The following is a 14,512-nucleotide window of genomic DNA, read 5'->3' on the forward strand; positions in this document are numbered from 1 at the left end:
AAAAAAAAAAAAAGAGGTTAGAGTGGGAGAGAGCCAAAGCATAAGAGACTGTTAAAAACTGAGAACAAACTGAGGGTTGATGGGGGGTGGGAGGGAGGGTAGGGTGGGTGATGGGTATTGAGAAGGGCACCTTTTGGGATGAGCACTGGGTGTTGTATGGAAACCAATTTGACAGTAAATTTCATATATTAAAAAAATAAATAAATAAATAAATAAATAATAAATTAAATAAAAAAAAAGAAATGCAAAACACAAAAGCCACAAAAGAACAAGTAAAACCTTGATAAATAAAAATTTTAAATTCCAATATAATAAAGCACATTATAAATAAAGTTAAAAGGCAAACCACAAGAGATATGGAACAGTCAGTTCACAAAGAAACGCTAATGGCTTTTAATATATGAAATTTCATTAAATCCCAATAAAATATCATAATAAAAGAAATTAAAATTAAAATTAATTGATATACCCTTTCTTACCTACCACACGAATCAGAAAGGATATAGAAGATTGGAAGAAGTGAATAACCAAATTGACCTAGTTGACACATACAGAACACACACCTAACAACTACAAAATACATACTCTTCTAAAGTTCACACGGAATGGGGCTCCTGGGTAGCTCAGTCGGTTATGCGTCTGACTCTTGGTTTTGCCTCAGGTCATGATCTCACAGTTTGTGTGTTCAAGCCCTGCATTGGGCTCTGCGCTAATAGCACAGGGCCTACTTGGGATTCTCTCTCTGCCCCTACCCACTCTCTTTCTCTCTTTCAAAATAAATAAATAAACTTTATTAAAAAAATAAAGTTCACGTGGAGTGTTTATCAAAACACACCATAAACTGGGCCATAGAGCAAGTCTCAAAACGTTTCAAGGGACTGGAATCATACAGAAGATATTCTCTGGCCACAGTGAAATTAAACTAGAACTCAAAAAGAAAAATAATAAAGTCTTTAGGCAAATACAATTGACAACTCATATGAAAAAGACAAATTCCTTGAAAACACACACAAGAAAAAGAAAATATAATCTTATAACTATTAAAGAAATTGAATCCCATTTTTTAAAACTCCCTTCAAAGAAAACTCCACTAACTTAGAATAACTAATAAATTCTCAGAAGAAATCATTCCAATCATGCATAAACTCTATCAAAGGGAGTGAAAAAAAAAAAAAATCTTCAATTCATTTTATGAGGCCAGCCATAACATGATTCTAAAACCTTAAAATAATATTACAAGAAAGGAAAATTGAAACCAATTTTTACATATACATGAACATAGATGTCAAAATATTAAACATCAACAACTTGAATCCAGCAGAATATAAAAAGATAAAAACACAACCAAGATTTTATGCCATGAAGGGAATATTCAAAAATCAATCACAAATTTCATCATATTTAACAATATAAGGGGGGAAAACCTTCCTCTCAATAGATACAGAAAAGCCCTTAATGATAATTTTCAATATCCATTTATAATAAAAACTATTGGCAAACTAAGATTAAAAAGGAACTTCTTCAATCTGATAAAGAGTATCTATAACAATCCAAAAGCTAGCAGAGCACACAGAATGATCCTGATCTCTAAGATCAAGAATCAAGCAAGGATATACATTATCACCACTTATATTCAGCATTGCACTGGATGTCACAGCCAGTATAATAATGTAAGAAAAAAATAAAAAGTTTACATATATATTGGAAAGAAAAAAGCAAAATTACATGAGTCATAGGTAATTATGTATATAAAATTTCATGGGAACTTATTTTTTCAAACTTTTTCAAATTAGTAAGTGAATTTATCAAGGACAGTGAATTCAAAGCCAATATACAAAACTCAATTGTATTTCTAAATACAATAAAACAATTAGATATCAATATTTAAAATATACGTACTTTATAATAGCATCAAAAAACTAAGTATCTAGAATAAACCTAATAAAATATATACATGGAATTTATACTGAAAATAAAACATTGCTGAGAAAAAATGAGCAATATTTATGTAAAAATACATATTCTGTTTGTGGGATGGAATACTCAATACTGCTAAGACATCAGTTCTCCACAAATGTTCCATACTTTCAATGCAATACCAATCAAAATTCCAGCAAGGTTTTATTGTGGACGTTGACAAGTTGATTTAAAATTTTTACGAAAATGGAGTGCCTGGGTGGCTCAGTAGGTTAAGTGTTCGACTTCAGCTCAGGTCACAATCCCGAGGTCTGTGAGTCCGAGCCCCACATTAGGCTCTGGGCTGATAGCTCAGAGCCTAGACCCTGTTTCAGACCCTGTTTCAGACCCTGTGTCTCCCTCTCTCTCTGCCCCTCCCCTGCTCACACTCTGTGTCTCCCTCTCTCTCAAAATAATAAACATTAAATTTTTTTTTAATTTTTACGAAAATGGCCAAAGACCTACAATAGCCAATATAATCTTTAAACAAATAAAAAAAAAGAAAAAAAGGAAGTTGGAAGTCTCATACTACCAGATATGAAGAATATATAAATATATTACTAGATATAAAGAATATAAAGCTACAGTAATCAAAACAGTATGGCACTGGCAATAAATAGGACAATAGAATAGATCAAGGGTACAGAAACAAGCCATTGCATGCATAGTCAGTCACCTGATTTACCAACACAGCTGTGTGAGGAAAGCACTGTCCTTTCTATTGACAATGGCAATGAACCATTTGGATATCCGTAAGTAGAAAAAAATTAATGTCAGCTCCTATTTCACATACACTAAAATTAACCTGAGCTTGATAAGAGAGCTAAACGTGAAGAGTAAAAAACAACAGAACTAATGAGGATGCGTAGCGGGCTCAGTTGGTGAAGCACGCAACTCTTAATCTCGGGGCCATGAGTTCAAGCCCCACCTTGGGGTGTAGAGCTCACTTAAAAAAAAAAATAGAACAAAGAAAACAATGGAGATGATCTTCAGAACTTTGGGTAGACAAAGATTTCTTAAATAAAATATTTTTTTAAATAACCATAAAAGATTAGTAATGTAAACATTAGAATTTAAAACTTCAGTTCATCAAAAGATAGCATTTAAAGAGTGAAAAGGTGATCCACAGACTGGGAGGAGATATTCATAATACAGGTATCAGACAAAGGATGTGTATCTAAAATATATAAAATACTTGAACAAATCAATAAAAAGAGATAATCCAATACAAAATATGCAAAAGACATTTGAACACACACTATGCAACAAGAATATCTAAAAGGCCAGTAAGTATATCAAAAGGTTCTCAAAAGTATTGTTAGTCACCAGGGAAATTCAAATCAAAACAATAACGTCATTGCACCGATATCAAAACAGATGAAATTTAAAAAGAATAGCAATACTAAATGTTGGCCTGGATGTAGAGTAACCAAAATGCTCATACACTGCTGGCGGGAGTAGAGGCTGTAAAAACTACCTTGGAAAACTGTCTAACAGTAACTATTAAAGCAAAGCATATTATGCACCTAAACTTATTTACTCCAAATCTTAGGGTAATACCCAAGAGAATTAAGTACACATGTCTATCAAAAGGCATGTACAAGAATATTCATTGGAGCTTTATTCTTTACAGTTCAAATTATCACGGGAAGGAGAATAAATAAGTTATTATATATTCACGCAATAAAATACTACTAAGTAATAAAAAGAAAAAATTACTATGACACAAAACATGGGTTAATCTCATAGGCATAGTGTTAAGCAAAAAAAAAAACAAAAACAAAAACAAAAAAAAACAAACAAAAAATAGACACAAAGGTGTATGATTCATTATGTAAATTTTAGTAAGAGGCAAATTAATCTACAGTGCTTAAAGTCACAATTAGGAGAGAAGAGGATAAGGAGGGAAGGTAGGAGCAGAGTATGAGAGGTATGGACAAGAAAAAGGCATAAAGAATCCCTCTGGGATTATAGAAATGTTTTGTATTTTGACATGGAAGTGTTTTACATCTTGATCTGGGTAATGGTTTACATGGCTATGTACATTTAAAAATTCATGCAGCTACAACAAAGGAAACAATCAACAAAACTAAAAGGAAGCCGATGGAATGGGAGAAAATATTTGCAAATGACATATCAGATAAAGGGTTACTGTCAAAAATCAACAAAGAACTTATCAAACTCAACGCCCGTAAAACAACCCAGTGAAGGAACGGGCAGAAGACATGAATAGACATTTTTCCAAAGATGTACGGATGGTAAACAGATACATGAAAAGATACTCAACATCACTCATCATTAGGGAAATACAAATCAAAAATCACACTGAGGGGCGCCTGGGTGGCTCAGTCGGTTAAGCGTCCGACTTGGGCTCAGGTCATGATCTCGCATTTGTGAGTTCGAGCCCTGAGTTGGGCTCTGTGCCGACCACTCGGAGCCTGGAGCCTGCTTCGGATTCTCTGTCTTGCTCTCTCTCTGCCCCTCCCTTGCTCACACTCTGTCTCTCTCTGTCTCAAAAATAAATGAAACATTTAAAAAAAAAATTAAAAAAAAAAACACACTGAGATACCACCTCACATGGGTCAGAGTGGCTAAAAGTAACAACTCAGGAAACAACAGATGTTGGCAAGGACATGGAGAAAGGGAAACTCTCTTGCACTGTTGATGGGAGTGCAAACTGGTACAGCCACTCTGGAAAACAGTGTTCCTCAAAAAATTAAAAATAGAACTACCCTATGACTCAGCAATTACACTACTAGGAATTTATCCAAAGGATACAAAAATGCTGACTCGAAGGGGCACATGCACCCCAATGTTTCCTTCCCTATGAAAAAAAAAAACAAACTTCAAGGCAACCTGGCTATATGCATATGTGACATTCCTCATGACCTTGTATCATGAGATCACTTAATCAGACTGCATGTTTGTGTGTTACCATATATGGGAGACAAAGAAGTAGAAAATACATAAAAAAAACTATGCCACGTGGCGTTGAGAGTTCAGTTCTTCAGGTACGAACCCAACTGAGCCATGCCGGCACTGATAAAGTTGCTTCCTGGAAAGAAAAGCCTCGGTGTCGTGACTCTCTATGCGAGAATCCTGCTACAGCAGCGCTAACAATAGCCAAATCATGGAAAGAACCCATATGTCCATCAACTGATGAATGGATTAAAAAGATGTTGTGTAGATATATGTATACACACACACACACACACACACACACACAATGGAATACTACTGATTGATGAAAAAGAATGAGCTCTTGTCACTGCAACAACGTGGATGGAACTGGAGGGTATTATGCTAAGTGAAATAAGTCAGAGAAAGACAGATATCATATGATTTCACTCATATGTGGAATTTGAGAAACTTAACAAAAGACCACAGAGGAAGGGAAGGGAAAATAAGTTACAAACAGAGGGAGGCACAATCACAGAGTCTTTTAAATACAGAAAACAAACTGAGTGTTGATGGGTTTGAGGGGATGAGGAGGTGGGGGGATGGGTGATGGGCACTGAGGAGGGCACTTGCTGGGATGAGCACTGGGTGTTGTATGTAAGTGATGAATCACAGGAATCTACTCCTGAAGCCAAAACTAAACTGTATGTTAGCTAACTTGACAATAATTTTTAATTCACTCATTCATTCATGCAGCTTTCTAATTAAAATCTGTGCATTTCATGTATATTTCGCTTTTATAAAAGAACTGCAAAATATTAGATATATCTTATATGTACTGATGTGGGAAAAAATCTGAGACATCCTGTATAAGAAAAAAATACATACAATGTACATATACACAAATATACATATATTTTTTAAAAAACACATGTGCAAAACTATGTTTTTATTACATAAAAATATAGATAAATGCACTGTATTTTACTGGTTAAGCCCCCCATGGAGAGAGGGATTTGAAAGAAAGATTTGGAAGATCAATGGTAAATCTTATTTGTATCATTTGAATTTCCTAACAAGAAATATATTATTTGTGTACTTCAAAAATTATAAAATTAATAGAACATGCTAACTCACATGTTACATGTCTATAATCTCAAGGGAATGAAGGAGAATGATCAAACTCTAACAAAAAGTTGAACATAAGCTGTCACTGTTTTCTTTAAAACTATTCACACCGAAGATTTTCATGTTTTAAATTAAGGAAAAGACAATTTATTTTCAACACTATTCCTAGCAAGAATGGTAGAAAACACTGGATTGACTAAGTCTTTAGGAGGCATCAAATCTTAATATTCATAGTTCTTTAAAGAATAGAGATAATGTCTTATAATGTCCACATACCACTCAGTGCTCCAACAGCTCCAAAATTTAAGGATTTTCCATCCATTATGCTGGCATCACATTCAATTTCACCCAAGAGATTTAGATTAGATCCCATTCCTGCATTTGTAAATGGAGAATCCTAAGAGATAAAAACAAAAATCAAACTATCATTAGTTTGTGGGTTTTTTTTAGTTTTTTATCTATTTTTTTGAGTAATCTCTACTCCCAGGGTGGGGCTCAAACTCATGACCCTGAGTTGTAGATACTCCTCTGACTGAGGAAGCCAGATGTCCCTAAAATATAGTTATTCTTAAATAAGATTTAATGTCAGTCCTTTATAAACTGTTCCAAAAACTAGAAAGGGAAAGAATACTTCCCAACTCATTGTACAATACCAGTACTACCCTGATTCCAAAACAAGACAAAGACATCAATGAGGAAAGAAAACTACAGGTGAATATATCTTGAGAATATGGACACAGTATCCTCAAGAAGATAGTAGCAAACCAAATGCAGCATAACATAAAGAAGTCTCATACACCATGAATAAGAGGGATCCCAGAAAAGTAAATTTGGTTTAATATGTAAAACTTAATGTGATATACCATGTTAATAAAGAAAGGGGAAAAAAAAAAAAAAACAGGATCATACCAATAAACATAGAAAAAGCATTTGATAAAATCCAATACCCTTTCATGAGAAAAGCACTCAACTAGAAACAGAATGGAACTTCCTTAACATGATAAAGGGCATCTACAAAAAGTCCAGAGTTAACATCATAACTAATGGTGAAAAACTGAATATTTTTTAAAAAACACATGTGCAAACCTATGCTTTTATTATATAAAAATACAGATAAATACACCGTGTTTTGCTGGTTAAGCCCCCCAAGGAGAGAGGGATGAGAAGGAAAGATTTGGAAGATCAATGGTAAATTTTATTTATATGGTTTGAATTTTCTAACAAAAAATTATTTGTGTATTCCCTAAAGATTAGGAATAATATAGCAAAGTTCACTCTTGTCAATTCTATTTAACATTATACTGGATATTCTGGACAAAACAATTAGGTAAAAGAAAGAAATAATGAGTGTCTAAATTGGAAAAGAAAAAGTAAAATTACCTCTTAGTTGAAGATAATAAAAAGTCCTAAGGACTTGACTAAAAACTATTAGGACTGATAAGTTCAACAGGATTTCAAGATACAAGATTAATGTACAAAAATCAATCATATTTCTACACGTTAGCAATGAACAATATGAAGATGAAATTCAGAAAACAATTCCACTTACAATAACATCAAAAAGAATAAAATACTTAGGAAGAAATTCAACAAAATAAGTATAAGATTTATATACTGAAAACTAAAAAACATGTTGAGAAAAAATTAAAGAAGACCTAAATAAATGGAAAGGCAGCCATGTTCATAGGTCAGAAGGCTTAATAGCTTTAAGAGCAATATTCTCCAAAACTGATCTGCTTCAACACATTCCCCTATCAAATCCTAGCTGCCTTTTTTCAGGCAGAAATTGACAAACTAATCCTAAACTTCATAGGGAACTTCAAGGGATGCAGAACCACCAAAACCACTTTGAAAAGAAAAAACAAAATTGGAGGGCTCACACTTCTAGTTTTTTTTTTTAACTTACTACACAAATACAGCAATCAAGAGGTATACAGCAATATAGGGGTAATATAGGGGTGTCTGGCTGGCTTAGTCAGTGCAGCATGTGACTCTCCATCTTAGGGTCGTGAGTTTGAGCCACACATTGGACACGGAACCTACTTAAAAAAAAAAAAAAAAGACGATGTGATATAAGCATGTAGCTAAGGACAGACCTATAGATCAATGTAATAGGATTGACAGAAGCCTCACAGGGCCTGGGTGGCTCAATCGGTTAAGTGTCCAGCTTCGGCTCAGGTCATGATCTCACAGTTCATGGGTTCAAGCCCTGCATCAGGCTCTGTGCTGACCCCTTGAACAGAGCCTGGAGCCTGCTTCAGATTCTGTGTCTCCTTCTCTCTCTGCCCCTCCCCCGCTCATGCTTTGTCTCACTCTGTTTCTCAAAAATAAATTAAAAAAAAAATTTTTTTTTAATTAAAAAAAAAAAAAAAAAAGGAAGACTCACATTTATGGTCAATTCAACAAGGATGCCAGAAAAATGCAATAAAGAAAAGACAGTCTTCTATAAGTGGAGCTAGGACAACTGGATATTCAATTCAAGAGAAGAAAGTTTGATGCTATCTCACACCATCTACAACTTAACTCCAAGTAAAACAAAGACCTAAATGTAAAGATTAAAACTATAAAACCATTCAAAGAAAACACTGGAGCAAATGTTCACGGTCTCAGATAAGACAGTGGTTTCCTAGATATGATACTAAAAGCAAAAGCAACCAAAGAAAAAACTAGATAAGTTGGACTTCTTCAAAATTAAAAACTTTTGGGTTTCTTTTTTTTTTTTTTTAATTTTTTTTTTTTTCAACGTTTATTTATTTTTGGGACAGAGAGAGACAGAGCATGAACGGGGGAGGGACAGAGAGAGAGGGAGACACAGAATCGGAAACAGGCTCCAGGCTCTGAGCCATCAGCCCAGAGCCTGACGCGGGGCTCGAACTCACGGACCGTGAGATCGTGACCTGGCTGAAGTCGGACGCTTAACCGACTGCGCCACCCAGGCGCCCCAAAAACTTTTGGGTTTCAAAGTACACAATAGGGGCACCTGGATGGCTAAGTCGGTTGAACATCCGTCTCCTGATTTCAACTCAGGTCATGATCCCAGGGCTGTGGGATCAAGCCCCGCATCAGGCTCCACACTGAGCATGCAGCCTGCTTAGGAGTGTGTGTGTGTGTCTCTCTCTCTCTCTTTTTCTCTCTCTCCACCTCCCCCACCCTAAGGCCCTCTCCCCTACTCTCTCTCTCTCTTTTTAAAAATAAATCTTTAAAGTACACAATAAAAAAAGTAGAAAAAACTCACAGAATTGGGGGGGGGGGGGGATGCAAATCATTTACCCTTAAGAGATTTGTATCCAGGATATATAAAAACTTCCCACAACTCTAAAATAAAAACACAATTTTAAAATGGGAAAAGGACATGAATGAACATTTCTCCAAAGAATATACATAAATGGCCAATAAGCACATGAAAAAATGCTCAACATCAAGGAAAGGCAAATCAAAACCACATAAAATACTACTTCGTACCCACAATTCCACTTACAATAACATCAAAAAGAATCACAAAGACAGATGTGCTGGCAAGGATATGAAGAAATTAGAACCCTTATACACTGCTGGTGGGAATGTACAATGGTAATGCCACTTTGGAAAACATCTGGAAGCCCCTCAAAAACTTAAACATAAAATTACCATTTGACCCAACAATTCCACTTCTAGGTATATACCCAAGAGAAATGAACTGTCTACACAAAACTTGAGCCCAAATATTCTTAACAGCTTATTCAATACTCATACTCCAGCATTTTTGCAAACTCAAATATCCACCAACTGATAAAGCGGATAAGTAAAACATGGTATATCTATACAATGGAGTATTAATCAGCAATTAAAAGTAATGAAATACTGATACACAGCAAAATGTAGATAAACCTAAAAAACAATGCTAAGTGAAAGAAGCCAGTCACAAATGATCACATATTGGATGATCCAATTTATATGAAATGTCCAGAATAAGCAAATCCAAAAAGAAGATCAGTGGTTGCCAGGGGTTAGGAAAGGGGGAATGGGGGGGTGACAGCTAATAGATCCTGCATTTCTTTTGGGGGTGATTCAGATGAACTAAAATTAGACAGGGTGACGGCTGCAGAACTTTATGAATATACTAAAAACCAGTGAATTGTATACTATAAAATGGTGAATTCTTTGGTATATGAATTACATCTTTAAAAAGATATCATAAAGAAAAAAAATAAAAGCTTACATCAACAGGCTACATAGAACATAAAAGCCTGGAATCAGAAGCCAGTCATGTATTTGAAATCTAAAAGAAAAATACTGCCTTATTTTTCTAATACTGTGAATACAGTTTTTAAAAATATATACCATTAGTCTTGTTATGTCAAGACAATATCATACATAATCTCCCACCACAGAATATGGGAACAAAATCTAACAATAAAAAAATCTTACAATTAAAAAAAAAAAAAATCATGGGGACAAAGTCCCAAAAGATTTCATTAAAAAAAAAAGAAGAAGAAGAAGAAAAGAAAAGAAAAGAAAAGAAAAGAAAAGAAAAGAAAAGAAAGGAAAAGAAAAGAAAAAAAGGCCCAGGGGTGGAAAAATTAGGTTGACACTCCTGAGAGTCACTGCATAAATGAAAGGCCTACTCCAAAATAACTAAAGGCCATAAAAATGAACAATTCTACCTCACATTCTAGAAAATTAACTCTGTTCTAAGGTAAGACCAATACTATCTAAGAAATCAGGGCAAATCTGGATCAATCCATAGATCACCAAAAGACTCAAGTCATCTACAAATGTCCCCAGTTTCCTGTATTTCTGCAAGATCCGAGAAAAACTGACCAAAACATTAAACCTTCCCAGTATGTACCTACAACTAGAGCAAAGGGGTCAGGGATTGAAGAAAAGGGCTTTTGTCCTAATGCAGTTAGATAATCTAATTGTCCACAGAATATTAATAGTAAGATCACAGGATGGAAAATAACAAAAAGGTTATATAATTAAATAGATATGAGTAAGTAGATAATAAATGCTTTGAGCACCCAAAAAGAAATGGCCTACAGCAGGCTTCCTGAAGGACATTAAACAAAAGTAAAAACTAGCCAGGAAGGTAGAAAATGACAGTTGGTAAAAATGATGTGAGCAACATGTAGGCAATGGGAAAGTGTCAGAGCCACAGAAGAAACATTCAGGAAAAACGGTTTACTGGAGCCAAATATGAAGATAGAGCTATGCTACTCATCAGAATCTGAACCTGACTGAAAAACACTGAGAAGCCAGTCAAGCTTTCTGTATAAGAGAAAGTCAAGGTTAGCATATTGGTCAAGGAAACTAATTGACATTCTCATGTTGTATGAAAAGGAAGGGGAGAAGACTGGAATCAGAGAGACTAAACTAGGGGCTATTTTACAACATAGGCTTGAAATACTAACTACGTGGCATGGAAATCATAGAAATGGGAACACAAAAAAAAGGGGGGTGGGGATCAGAACTTTGAAACTTGAGAGAGAAATTAAACCACGAAAAAGAAAAGGCATTTTATAAGATGTTGGAAAGAGTATGCATAATTAGGCGTAATGCTTCTGAATAAGGCTTTCCAACTTAATATTTCTAGCTAAATCAATTCATAACTAAATTTTGGGAAAGAGAACACAACCAAAGAAAGATTATGGTTTAAAATAGATGAATTCTGAATTCTTGCCTTAGATTATTTCATATTTTGAGAACCGAACAAAGAGATTATAAGTAAATTACCACATTACAAAGGTTTTGTTTTGTTTTGTTTTATTTCACATAACCTCCTTTGCCTACTCATGTATATCTTCAAAGTATGAAAAAGGAACTGAAATGTGAGGAAAATGTGAAGCATCTACCCATATGCAGTAATTCCCAAAATACACACACAAGGTTGCACCAATGTATACACTATTTCAACAATCTTTGAAATGGAATATATCAGCTAATCAGTTCTGCCAATTTTTTCACAAACTGAACAAAGTTATTCTTTTTTTTTTTTTTTTAATTCTTGTTAGTTAACCTCTTGGTTTCAGTAGAATTCAGTGACTCATCACTTACACATAACACCCTCTGCTCATCACAACACAAAGTTATTCTGAAAATGACTACTGCATGATGATTTAAATTGACATTTTAAAAATATATAAGAAAAGGTAAAGAAAATTAAAGGGTATCTTAGAAACATTTTTTTCAAAAATATTTCTCCTACTTTGAAATATATTTATAACTTCAAAAGTATGTCCACTGAACTTCTGCTTCTGATTTTGAAGTCATAATAGGGATTATACTGATCTTCCTAACTAGAAAAATCAGGCAAAATATATAGCAAATGGAGTTCAATCAACAGCCAGCACAGGACTGTGATCCTGAAAGAAGAGATGCTAATCAGATATCTCAACTTAATTCCCAGAAATATTTTCCAGGCTATAGCACAGGGAAGAGAAACCCTAAAGAGAGTGAGGAGACAAAGTTATGAGTGCAAAGAGGCCAAGAAGGTTAGAATATGCAGTATAGGTTACAAAGAGGAAAGAGCTACAAAGAGAGAGGTCTAAAGATACAGAGTCTTTAAATAAGTATTAGTCTGCATATATTTGTTAGGAAACTACCAAGGCCAAAGAAAAAAGCTCTGGAAAACAGTAAGCTGAACAATTTCTGGAGCTCACACAGAAGCAAGAATAGGTCATGTTCCCATCAGCCAGCGTGAGGCTATCAGGGAAAGTCTCAGAAGGTAATGCCTCAAAAGTTAGACCAGATTAGTCTTAGAAAGGTTACTGTAGACCTACACTAACAAAGTTTTAAAGCAAAGCCTCAAAAAAAAATCCAAATGATTTCAATGAACAAGTATACCCCAAAGAAGTTCCACAATAGCCGACTCCCAAAGATACAAAATTCACAATATTTAGTATAAAATCAAAGATGACCACACATGTAAATAAGCAGAAAACTATGGTCCATATCCAGAAGAAAGTATCAAATAATGAAGAGAGACCCAGAAATGACACAGATAATAGAATGAGCAAACAATTCCAAAGGTAGCTAACAATGTTAAAATAGTTCTGATAAACATAATCTATATATTCAAGTAGGTATAGAAAAACATGAGGGTAAAAAGAAAGGAAGCTATAAAGAAAATAAATAAATTGAACTTCTAAGATGAAAAATATAATAATCTAAGGTAAAAAACCCTTTGGAACAGAAAAACTGTTTACAGTAGGTAAAAATGAATAAAATCTTAAGTACAGACTTTAGTTAGCAATAATAATGTGTCAATATAGGTTCATTAATTGTGAAAAATACACCATACTAAAGTAGATTTTAGTAATAGGGGAAATCAGGTGTTGGGTATATGGGAATTCTCTGTACTACCTTCTGAATTTTTCTGTAAATCTAAAACTGTTCTAAAATTAAAAGTTTCTTTTAAAAAATCAACCCACAGTTTGGGAGAAATTTTTACAAAACATAAAAATAAAGTCCTTGTATCCAGATTATAAAAAAAAATCCAAGCAACTCAGTAAGACAAACCATCCAAAATTTTTAATGGGCAAATAATTTTATGTACAGATTGCAAATAACATGAAAATAATGAAATTAGTCATATTAACATCATTAGTCATTAGGAAATGCACATTAAAACCATAAGATGCCACTACATAACCTGTATAAATTTTTTAAAAAGTAAAATAAAATAAAAAAATAAAATGGCTAAAATTAAGAAGACAGACAATAGCGGGGTTCCTGGGTGGCTCAGTCAGTTAAGTATCGACTTCAGCTCAGATCATCATCTCACAGCTTGTGAGCTGGAGCCCCACATCAGGCTCTGTGCTGACAGCTCAGAGCCTGGAGCCTCTTTCTGATGAAGGAATCTCAAAAGCATCATGCTAAGTGAAAGAAGCCATTCACAAAAGGCCACATATCATATGACTGTATTTAATCCAAACTCTAGAAAAGACAAAATGATAAAAAGCAGATAATGGTTGCCAGAGGTCAATGAAAAGGAGGGGATAGGCAAACAGGCATTAAAAGGGAATTTTGGGGGTGCCTGAGTGGCTCAGTTGGTTGAGCATCCAACTCTGGACTTTGGCTCAGGTCTTGATCTCAAGGTTCATGGGATGGAGGCCCACATCAGGTTCTGTGCTGGTGGTGTAGAACCTGCTTGGGATTCTCTCTCTCCCTCTCTCTCTGCCCCTCTCCCTCACACTCTCTCTCTCAAAATAAACAAACTTTAAAAAGAGAGAAAAAGAATTTTAGAGGTGATGAAAATGTTATATACAACTGCAATGGTGATTACATGATTGTATATATTTGTTATAAAATCAAACTGTACACTTAAAATTGGTGAATTTTGTTGTATATAAATTACCCTTCAATAAAACTGACAAAAAAAGAAGTGTATCTCTCATTTGATATAAACTGATCACCCTATATATTAATTTTCCCCTTATAAAAAATATACATTAAGTTTTTTAAATGGTCATTTTTTTATTTTCTGACCTGAATCAGTTTGTTCAACTAGAAAGCATTATGTCAAATCAGTAGCAAGCAATCCTTTTAAAAT

General features: G+C 34.3%; 1 protein-coding gene across 4 annotated transcripts in view; it reads right to left on the reverse strand.

Annotated features, from left to right (window-relative positions):
• TASP1 (taspase 1) overlaps positions 1–14,512 on the reverse strand; it is a 309,206-nt gene that overhangs the window by 262,155 nt on the left and 32,539 nt on the right. For all 4 annotated transcript variants that reach the window (XM_049651145.1, XM_049651148.1, XM_049651146.1 and 1 more), the window contains one exon: positions 6,259–6,379. In XM_049651145.1, coding sequence (XP_049507102.1) covers positions 6,259–6,379 — 121 coding nt within the window. The remainder of the gene's footprint in view (positions 1–6,258; positions 6,380–14,512) is intronic.

Source organism: Panthera uncia, assembly GCF_023721935.1.
Source record: "Panthera uncia isolate 11264 chromosome A3 unlocalized genomic scaffold, Puncia_PCG_1.0 HiC_scaffold_11, whole genome shotgun sequence".
NCBI lineage: Eukaryota > Metazoa > Chordata > Mammalia > Carnivora > Felidae > Panthera > Panthera uncia.